This window comes from Caretta caretta, chromosome 5 (assembly GCF_965140235.1).
Source record: "Caretta caretta isolate rCarCar2 chromosome 5, rCarCar1.hap1, whole genome shotgun sequence".
Lineage (NCBI taxonomy): Eukaryota > Metazoa > Chordata > Testudines > Cheloniidae > Caretta > Caretta caretta.
In genome coordinates this window covers 29,345,541-29,356,940 of record NC_134210.1, presented here as the reverse complement: position 1 = coordinate 29,356,940, position 11,400 = coordinate 29,345,541, and the positions used below count along the sequence as shown (strand labels likewise).

The window sequence follows — 11,400 nt, the reverse complement described above, 5'->3', positions numbered from 1 at the left end:
TGCACTGAACCCACATTTTATTCAAATATGAATAATGGTGCATTATTATAAGTACACAGTATGTTCAAGATCTCCCCACTCTGGCATTACTAAGGAGACCAGGTGGCCCTGAAAACTTGGAATATTTAGTGCAAGCTTTTCAATTTTCTGGAGATGCTGGTTTCCTGAAGGAACTGCCACCTGGCTGAGCTGGTAACACTAATTGGGCTGGGCACATGTGCACTTAAAAGAGCGTCTTCATCAAGCCTGTCATAACTTAACACCCTGCCTTCCTCACTCCAGACCGTCCAGTGATAGTCCCCGATTCAGCTTTTTCCCCAGCTGTAGACTCACCTTTGCAAGGTGGCAGGGAAGGGTGGTTGTCTGAGATGGGCACCCGTTTCTCTAACATCCACCCAAACGCCCTCCTGGACGGCTGCCTTCAGCCCTCATGGCAGGTGGTGGACTGACTGAATTTTGGAAATCTGCTTAGCCCCCTTACCCCACCCTCGCATTCTGTCCTCCGCGGCTTGCCTTGCCTTTTCCCAGCATTTCCCCCACTGCATTTCCCCAAGCAGTGGCTCGCTTCTCCCAGTCCAGCATCTGTCCCTCTTGCAGTCCCACCTCCCCAGTGTCTCCCCCCGCCCCTCAATCTCTCCCCTTGAATGTCCCATCTCTAGCATCCCAGCTCCCAGGGCTGCAACACACAACCCCAGCCCTGGACAACTACAGGACCAGGACGGAGCAGCAGCCTGGGAAACGCGTCTCAGAACCCCACCGGCGCGCGTGCCCTGCAGCTGCCCACCTACGCCACGCCCCTGCCAGGTGCACCCTGGGAAGGCGATAAGTTACTGGCGTCCGGTTGTGGTTCCGCTTCCGGGTTTTGGTGCGGGCGGGCGCTGCGTGTTTGCTCCTCCTCCCGAGCCGCTGTATCTCTTCTGGGCTATCGCTATGCGCAGACTCGGCTCCTGGCTCAAGATGGCGGCGGCGGATAAACAGAAACATGAACACGGGCGGGTGAAGATCGGGCACTACATCCTAGGGGACACGCTGGGCGTGGGCACCTTCGGCAAAGTCAAGGGTAAGAGCCGGAGACATTCCCCCCCGCCCCCGAGGGGCCGGGGGAGCTGCTGCCCTTTCCCCTCGTGGTGGGGAGGGCTGCAAGGTCTGGCCTGCGGGAGCTGGGGCCGTTCACCCCACCCGCCGGCTTGAGGGAGCTGGGTCCTTCTCGTCTCCTGCCCTGTGTACCCGCCGCAGCACCCTTGCGGGCAGGCCCCTCTCCCTCCCCAGTCCCGCTCCCCTCCGGCCTCAGCCTCCGCGGTGCGCGCCGCCGCGCTGGGTCCCCTGTGCTGGAGAGACCGCGCCTGAGCGGGTGGGGCCCGCGCCGTGCCTGAGGCGTACGCCCGGCGGGCCTGGCTGCCATGCGGCCTGGGCACGTACTGAGCAGCTCGGGCGCCTTGCTCGCCTTCGCTTGTGGCTGGGCTCTTCAGGAGTCCGCGGTTTGCTCCTGACGCGTGCTTGCCTTTATCCTAACGGCGCTGCAGCAGCGCGCAGCCCTGGAGCCCGGTTATCTGCCGGGCAGCAATTGCGCCTTGCAGCCAACCGCTGCCCCTCCTGGTAGACGGGACTCTCGCCTCCGCTGACACCAGCGAGGATGATAAAGGTGGTCGGGGCTGCGTTTGATCATGTGCGCTAATCGCAGTGAGCTCCCCACGGATTAGCCGTTATTTTCCCGGCTTCAGACAGGATAATGGGTTAGGTGAATCATCAGGTTTGGTATGGCAATTCCTGCTTTTTAACGTGGCCCGGAAGTTTAATCCAGAAACCAGTGAGGTAGGTTGGTAAAGCAAAACAGAGCAAAGACTGTTAACCTGAAGTTCCTGGAACTTCTGGTCCCAGTGGAAGGACCGATAGCTGTGTCAGGGACAGCTCTTGAGTGCAGGGGTGATATTTCATTGGGACATCTGTGGAAGGTGGACACACCTGTGAGACTGGCGTTTCAGTTAGGCCTCAGGTAAACGTCTAGGTTCCAGCTTCAGTAATGTAGTTACAGCATGGAAAAATAATGAAATCAGTGCAATGCTTTCTGAAATCCTCTTCAGTCGACAGTGGTGTGGAAATGGCCTCTGCTGTGTTGTAAGCATTTGCAGGAAACTACAATTGAATTTGTTGATTTTGACAGTGGGTGGGACCAACTGTCTTAGAACAAGAAGTAGCCATTGTTTAGAAGAGGAATAGCTTTTTTCCAATTAAAAAACCCCAACTACTTACTTGCTGAAATTCAGTATCACATCTTCAGTTAAGAGTGACTGTAACCACACTTGCATTTAGAATATTCTGATTTATGCAATAAAAATATCAAAGTTAACATTTAGTCTTTGTACGTAATTTTGTGATATTGCCACCAAAGGACTTAAAATGAAACTTTGACAGTGTAAACTGCTGCGTAAACAGTCATGTTCAGCAGCTTTGTAAGGCAGGAAGTTTCCCCAGTTTATAAATGGGGGAACAGCTGCATAGAAAAGTTTTGATGTACCCTAATTCATTGTATGGTCTTGGGTATTTCTACACAGCAAGTAAATCACAATAGTAGTGAAGATGTGGCAACATGGGCTAGCAACCAAACTAGTACCTCAGATCCCTGTGGGTTTGTACTTGGGCTGCTAACCTGCACTGAAGTTTGTGCTGCCACTTCCTCACTGTTATTGCTACGTGGGTTACTAGATTAAAATGTGTGGATATGCCGGTCTGTGCTACAATCACACCTTCATTTGCTATGGAGACATACCCTTCATGACATAGTCAATACTAGAACTCTGAGATTAGGACTTTCTGTGCGGAATCCACTAGACCCCAACATCCTCAATATCTTAAAAATGTGAGAGTCCTGTTCATATATTGTGGATGTGTAAATTAAAAATTACCCCTTACAGCTGAGTTTGACGAGATGATAGCTTCCCTCAGTTTAATGGAAGGATGGGGCTAAGTCAGCAAATATGTCTAAGATTCTGGACCCAAAGGAACGGAATATTTTTTTGTTTTAAACCAGGCCTGACTAATTTAGTTTGTGTTTGGCTTCTAAGTTGTGGGGGAGGGGAATCTTTTAAGGAGGGGAGATTCTTGAATGAGATTCTATGTTCATGTGCACATGGCTTTGTTTGCACTCGAAAAAATACTGTGTTGGAAAATAGTAGCCAGCATGATAAACCCTATTTTGAGGTTAGGATGGATGAGGACAAGCTGTGTGTTTTTTTTTAAATGTCAGCTGGCTTCATCACCTTAGGGGTAACCCATGACTATCTAACAAAACTTTAAGCACAGTTTGATCTTGTCAGCACCGGATGTTGTCATATCTAACATCATGTTAATCAGTTTTCTAACATGACACAGTTCCCAGTATAGATGTGGCGTAGATGGCAAGAGTGAATGCAGAGAGCTTGCTGCTGTTCTTGCCACTGAGAAATCTGTAAAGGGAGCATGCTGTTGCCACATCCAAAGGAAAATCCACCACCTAGCAGTCCATCAGACCTTGTTCCATCAGTAGACTCATTCCTTACCACTATCTGTTCCTTCTCCTTGAATCCATCTGCCCAAAAGCAGCATGAGGATTTTGGTCCATGTAATCTCAGCAGCCCTAGACCTGAGAATATCTGGACTTGTGAAAGGGATGGAAATTTCTTCACCTATGAATATTGCGGTTATGGTAGTGATATCTTGTAAAGCTGCTGTGCACCACAACAGAGCCAAACCCTAGCCAGAATGTGCCTCATCCAGAAAATGGTGATGGGGTGTGAAAAACAGGGTTAAACTAAACTCCAAAAAATTGATTGGAAGACAAGAAAATAACATTCTGCAGTAGTTAAGGCATTATGATCCATAACATAAAAATATATACCTGCAGTTAGTAAAAAGAAATTCAAAAACTGAAGTGCCTAGTATGCAGAGTTACTCTTATTAAATTAAAATTCTATTTTTATGAACTAATCACTGCCCCTTTCAAAAGTCTTTTTAGACACTATGAAACCTTGAAGTCAGATGTATGAAACATTCAGACACTGCTTTAATTTAAAATAGGAATGTTCCTCTTCGTATTGACTGTTGGATTGCTGCTGTTTGGAGTTTCAGCGTACCACTTTAAATGAGCTATCAGATCATTGCAAAGAAATATGGAATCACTGTAAGGAGGTGTTCTCTCTGAGAGGGATTGGAAAACTTAACTGTCATTATGACACTTCTTAATTTTGCTTATTTTTCATTGCTTGTTCATTATTGGAAGCAAACATGTATCCCTTTATTAACTACCTCTTTCATATCTTTCCTATACAAATTATAGTGCTTGATTATCTGGGGGGAAAAGGGTAGGGAGAAGATGACACTTTCATGAACTGAGTTTGGTTACATCACTCCAACCTGCACCCAGTATCTGTACTGAACTGTTTCCTTTTGCACAGGGCTTTGGAGCAGAGCACAGAGCAGCTCTGGAGCAGTGGAGCTGCAGGTTTTTGCCTGGAGCGGAGCCGGAGCACCGCTCCAAAGCCCTACTTTTGCATATAAAATTTGTCACTTATAGTAGCAAATCTCCCCTGGTTGGACTGCAGCCTTCAGTGTTTTCCTCTGCCTTACTCCCCCCCATTGCTGGTTCACTTTGCTGTTTGGTTCTGTCTCATGCTGTGTCTCTGTTTTTGGTGTCCTCAACAAATCTGATCATAGTTGAATATACATTAAAGCCCCTGATAAGGACCTAAATTGTGCACTGTGTGGAGAGGTTTTAAGATGATCAGAAGGTCTTATGGAACCTCCAAATCTGGACTTGGCTTCAACAAACAGGAATAATTTATTTCTTGAAAATGGATACTTCGTTATATTGATAAAGGCAGTCCCAAGTGGCAGCTTGAGAGCCACTATGCTAGGCAGTAACTGTGGTGGACCCTTGGCTTCCAAGTCCAGCACTTTCTGGGAGGAATGCTTTTACTGTTGCATTTTTCAGGAATCTGCAGTCAAGGTTGAAATACTATAAAGGTTAGGAACCAAGAGATTAGCAAAGCTAGAATTTAAAAACTAGTTTCCCTTTCGTTAAGCAAACATTTTGGCATAAATATATTTAATAGGAGTCAGGAGCCTTTTTTTTTAAATAAACAAATTATCTAGTAAAGGAGCTTGCCTTAATCTAGGTTTGTGGGGCTTTTTTTTCCTGCTAATTTAAAATCTTACATCCTAAATTGGTTCTGATTCCGACTGGAAACTTGGAAAAGGTAAAAAGTTCACGTTTCCAAATGCAGTTGGGGAAGCAAGATTCTTCATAAGACTTTTTTCCTCCATTTAAAAAAAAGTAATAAACTTATAGCAAGTAGTATAGGGGAAACTTTTCTAGATACAGGTTGGAGACAAAAGTAAATCCTAAAGATGAAATAGTGCACTTTTTTTTTGTTTGTTCCAATGCCCAAAATAGTGCTGGAAAGCTTAGTCTGTAAAATGCCCAAATATGTCCTCAGTGAAGCACTTAACAATAAAATTATTGCATATGGCCAAACCAGAAAATAAGGTAATGTGGAAGTGATGATAAAGTGGTCAAATAATGTGGTTGGCTCAGCAAAGATGCATAACTTTCACTTATGACTTATTTTAATATGTATGAACTTGTTTAACTCCTATTTTTAAGAGGAGTCAAAGGTACTCTAAACTTAGATTCTTTACTTGTTAAAATAAGCAAACTCAAGCTACAGTGTGATAAAACAACCTTCGATCTTGACTGTGTTCTCTTCTAAACTTGAAAACAGGTTTAGTTTATGTTGACAGAACAGCTTCATTATGCAAACTGCAGTCTAGGCTAAACCTGTTTCCTAAAAATTTCCACATTGGCATTTGAGTTTTTGTTAGCATGGCTTAGGGGGCTTGATAAATTGTGAGTACTGTGAATAAACTACTGGATGCAAATTTTTGCAGATGAACACTAGCAAATGTTTGCTACTACCTTTAGCCATAAGTAGAGATGATCCATCAGTATAGTTGCAGATCTTGCCGCTTAAAAAAAACAAACCAAGCTATTACTGATGCCCTTGACAGCTTAGTACATGTTTGATTCTCTTTTGCCTATGATTTAAAATGTTTTTTAGGAATGATAAAATAATTCTAGCTTTGAAGAGTATAAAGTTCAACTAGGGCTACATCTAAGCTATATACCACTTCTGGGGTCATGTAGTGTATGTGTAGCTACATGCCGCAGTGAAGAGCATAGTGCATCCACACTGTGTGTAGGTTACATGTTTCAGTGGGGAAAGAGGTCAGCAGCTCCCTTCTGCCAAAGCCTTTCACTGTGCCTTCCCTCCCTGCTGCTGGAGGCTTTCCCCATGGTGGGAAAGGACTCCAATGGCAAGGAAAGGCACTGCTAACATTTCCCCTCACACACTTCTGTTGGAGTTTGTTGCTAAATGGTGGTGAATGGCTCTGGCTGGCAGGGAGCTGCTAGGGTCTTTCCACACTGTCTCTTCCCTTTTCCTACTGCTGGAATCTTTCTTAGGGAAAGACTCCATCAGCAGGACACTACCTTGCTAAAAATAGCCGTGTAGACAGGGAAGCATGGCTTAGGCTATGGGCAAGTAGAGAGCCATGTTGGGTCTGTACATGTACATACCAACACCATCAGACATGTCTTTACTTGGCTAAGATATGCCTCACCGTCTACACTGCTATTTATGTAGGTGTTAACGGGGGCTACATGGAAAGGTATACTACATGCTCCCAAAAGAAGCATGCGGTGTAGAGACACACGAAATGGGACTTTGTTGGTTTGTGTGCCTAAGTGACTACCCATAGAATCAATTTAGTAGATGCCATTTAAATAAGTGGCCCATCCTCAGCTGCTTTTTAGAGGTTGTGGGGTAAGTGAAATTGTGGCTTCCCTGGATCTCTCTGCAAATAAATGGCTGGTCCTGCAAAGTCTCAGTGATGGACATAAACATCTGTGCAGTTGAAGGTGCCCACAGTAGCTGGAGTTACTAAGTTAAATGGAAAATGTTAAGCATGTAGATGGAATCAGAATTTTGAGTCTAGGAAAGTAAAATAAATTTGTTAGTCTCTAAGGTGCCACAAGTACTCCTTTTCTTTTTATAAAATTATATTGTGAACCTAATTGTTCTCTTCATTTCCCCTCAAGGAAACTATATATTTAGTATGATTCATCTTTTTAAATCCAGTCACATGAATAATGTGTCCAGTTCTGGTGCCTACAGTTCAGGAAGGATGTTGATAAATTGGAAAGGGTTCAGAGGAAAGCAACAAGAATGATTAAAGGATTAGAAAATGTAGTGATTGAGCTCCTTAAAACTATCCATTTAGCTTACCAAAGAGAAGGATAAGGGGTGACTTGTTTAGTCTACAAGTGTCTACATGGGCAACAAATATTTAATAGCGGTCTCTTCAGTATAACAGAGAAGGTATACTTAATATGATCCAATGGCTGGAAGTTGAAGCTAGACAAATTCAAACGGTAATAAGGTGCAAATTCTTAATGGTGAGAGTAATTAACCATTGGAAGAATTTACTGAGGGTTGTGCTGAATTCTCCATCACTGATAATTTTTAAATGAAGATTGGATGATTTTCTGAAAGATATGATCTAGGAATTATTTTGTGGAAGTTCTATGTCCTATGTTAGATAGGTCAGATTAAATGATCACAATGGTTCCTTCTGGCTTTGGAATCTATGAATCTGTGAAAACTCATTTTCAGATGAAAACAGCACTTTTTTGCATTTTAGGTTGAGGACCAGAGATCTTTTAAAGGGTCAGTGTGTGCCAGCCTTTACTTTAGAACTGCCAGCTCTTTTGGTACTCAGGTCCCATGCACAGGATGCCATCATCCATTTCTCTTGCCTTCTATTTCTGTGATCAAAGCACACAGATACTGTGCAGAACAGTCCCCACAGCATGTCTTGGTGCATACATACAATTGTTAAAGCTTCTAGCCTCCATAGGTTGAATGGCACATTAACCTGAGAAGAAAATCCTTTCTGTAGCAGCCCTTGTCTGGGAGGACTAATGGGTATATTGAAACTAGTATGCTTTTTTTAAAAGGATACTGAAAGTAAGTGAAACTTTGATCTTGTTATCAGTGGAAAGTGTTTCCATTTAAAAGAGAATTCTGTTCCATTACATGCTTGTCCTTACTCAGTATGTCTTGAATATCTTTAAAAAAGAAAATACTCCACCTGCTTCTTTTCACTTTCCTACAGAAATCTAGATGATATTTTGAGCTCTGAGGTCTGTCTTTGAATTCATCTCAAAAACGGGATCTGTAAAATAACCAACAATCTGTCACCAATGAGTCTGGTCTATTTTGTCTGTATCAGTTGCCTTGAACTACTCATGCCAGAACTCCTTGCAACGTTTTGGGTTGAGGACAGGAAGTACCTTAGTAAATTAGCTTAATATAAAACCATGGCAATCTTTCTCTTGGAAATAGTAAACAACTATTTCATTTTACTGTTCATAGGTGCTGGAACTAGGGGTGATGAGGATGCTGATGAACCCCTGGCTAGAAGTGGTTTCATCATATACAGGGTTTACAGTTTGGTTCAGTGGCTCTCAGCACCCCCACTATACAAATTGTTCCAGCACCTCTGTTACTGTTTGTCGTTTAGTTTATCGATAGTACACAATCTTGTGTTTTCCACCAACAAGAAAGGAAGATCAATTACAAAAATTGAGTCTTTACTGAGATACATGGATAGAAAAACGTATCTCTCTTACAGATTGAAAACTGCACAACCAGGTGAAGAAATGGGTTTTTTTGGTTGGCAAAGTTAACGAATATTTCTGCTCATAATTCAGATTCAGCAGTATGGGATACATTTTGAGCCCTGAACAATCTGTTATAGCCAGTCCCTTACAGCAGCATTTCTGAATTTTCCTTTCGCAGGGTAGCTAACTTTATAGCCAAACAAAATATTAGTGTTCATAATGGAAAACATTGGGTGTGTAACTGTTTTGGTGATAGTAAAGTTTCATGACATTTGAAAAGCTCACTATTGCCTAATTTCCTCCTTAGGATCTTCTTTTCAGTGAGATTTTGGGTCTTTGGATATCTACATTGAGTGTAAGAAACTTGAAGCAATGTTCTAACTCATAAAAAGAAGTTAAGTACCTTACAATAGAAAGTTATTCAAGATGCTTCTGTCCATAAACATCTCACTATAGGTGTGTGCACACGCCTTGAGCCTCTTAACCAGCATTGTCCATTGGAGCTGCCCATGCACCCTATACACCCTCATACCCCTGGGAATAGCTCCAATAGGAACTGGATTCCTTCACTAACTCAGAAATCCAAGTAATGCCTTCATATCAGCAGGGAAAGAGGGCAGGTCATGGCATCCACATGAACAAAGGCATCTCAAAGAACTGTTACAATATGTTAAGTAGTCTGTCTTTGAGTATTTGTCCACATGAATCCTATTGTGAGTGATTGGCATCCTTATTTTATTTGACTGTAGAAGAGCCTTGCCAAACTGGACATCTGATCTAGAAGTTGTGATAGTGGATAGGGACTACTTGTATGAACTGGATTCCAGGTAGCTGTTCTACAAATATTTGGGAATAGGGATTCCTCTTTAACAAGGCACAGATATTGACTGGGCCCTAGTGGAGTAAACCTTAATTCAAGATGGAATAGCAAGTTTGTTCAGAATAAGCCATCTTAATGCAGTCTGTAACCCATTTTGAAAGTCTCAGAGAAAACAGACTGACACTTAGACTTTCTGTGGCTTTTGTTAATAAATCTAGGTGACTTACGAAAATGTTTTTCTACAAAGATAAAAGGGCATAGACCTATGTACATCTTGTGTGTGGAATTTCTTCTCTGCAAGAGAATTATGAGGTTTAGGAGAAAACACTCAAGTGTATAAACTGGTTGGTATGAAAGTTTTAAACTGTTTGGGGTAAGCATTTTGGTGCAGTTTGAGTGTAACTGTCTTTATGAAATGATATATTGCTACCCTACCATTAATGCATGAATTCCTTCCCACCTGCAAGTCAAGATGTTAGCAACTAGGAACATGTCCTTAACAGAAAGGGAAAATAAAACATGTTACCGTTGGTGAAAATGGCTGGCCCATCAAATATGGGAGTACTGTATTGAAGTTCCAAGTGGGAAATGGCTCCTCGTTTGGTGGCAACACATCCGTCGGGCCTCTTATAAATCTAGATACTGCACAGTGAGAAGAAAATTGAGTGACCATCCACTGGTGGAGGATAAGCTAAAATAGCAGTCAGGTGGACCCTAGCAGAACTAATTGAAAGCTCAACATGTCTTAAAGATGAGTAATTGAAGATGGTTGATATAGGAGAGTCTGGGGTTTGTACATTATTCTGAATAGACCACAGTAGAGAAAAACATTTCCTCTTTGCTTGATCTGGCTTTCTAATAAAGGGCTTTCTACTTTGAATCCAAATCTTTTGTACAGCTGCCAACCATGATCTCTCCACAGAACTCGGGCTGCGAGATTCCGTGCTGTAGATTCTTGGTTGGATGAAGTCCAGGGCCTTAGCTCTGGGAAATGATGCCTGGTAGATCTGGAAGTGGAAGAGGTGGATTGATCGGTAGATGTCTCAGGTTGGAATACCAGAACTGGCATATTCAGGCTGAGGCTATCAGTATCATCCAAGCCTTGTCTTGGTGAAGTTTTCTTAGAACTCTGGGGATTAATGGAATGGGAGGAAAGGCATAAAGCAGATTGTTGTTGTTTTGGATCAGAAATGTATCTGCTATAGAACTCAGACTTCCTCCTCCACAGGAGAACATTTGATGAGTTACATTCATGTTGGTAGCAAACAGGTCTAACAAAGGAAGATCCCCACTTTTGGAGTACCTGATTCATAATCAGAACTGAACTTTGCAACTCCCATTTGTGGTAACTTTTTCTGCTTTGGTGATCTACCAAATTGTTTTGTGTCCCCAGAAGGTGAAGAGCTATTGGGTTGATCCAGTATAGGATGCTAGTCTCAGATATATCGCTGTATGACACAACAGTGATTATCTGCTGCATAGCAATTGTATTGTCTGACAGAATTTGAATGGTGGTGCTCTGAATGAGGGGCAGAAATGTCTTGCAAGCTAGACTTAACTGCCCCGAAATACAGTACATTTTTGTGCAGTTGAGACTCTGCTTGGGACCATATACCTTGTGTTTGGGGAGCTCTCCAAACTCATCTCGGGAATGTCTGTCACCAGAGTCTTTGAAGGGGGTGGTACATGAAGCTGAACACCTTGGCAGACACTTGGAGGAGCCATCCAATAAGGAGAGATGACGACACCTTGTGAGGAACTTGTCTGTTTGGTTGATGAAATGTCCTCAGCCAAAAGTGAAGGGACCAGAGATGTAGCTGTGCATATAGCCATATAATTACAGGGTGCCATACAATGCAGCAAG

The 11,400-nt window shown here is 43.0% G+C and overlaps 1 protein-coding gene across 1 annotated transcript in view; it reads left to right on the top strand.

The window, feature by feature from the left end:
- The first annotated feature begins 911 nt into the window (after positions 1-911).
- PRKAA1 (protein kinase AMP-activated catalytic subunit alpha 1) overlaps positions 912-11,400 on the top strand; it is a 31,794-nt gene continuing 21,305 nt past the window's right edge. Inside the window, exon 1 of the mRNA XM_048850063.2 lies at positions 912-1,060. Coding sequence (XP_048706020.2) covers positions 931-1,060 — 130 coding nt within the window. The 5' untranslated portion in view covers positions 912-930. The remainder of the gene's footprint in view (positions 1,061-11,400) is intronic.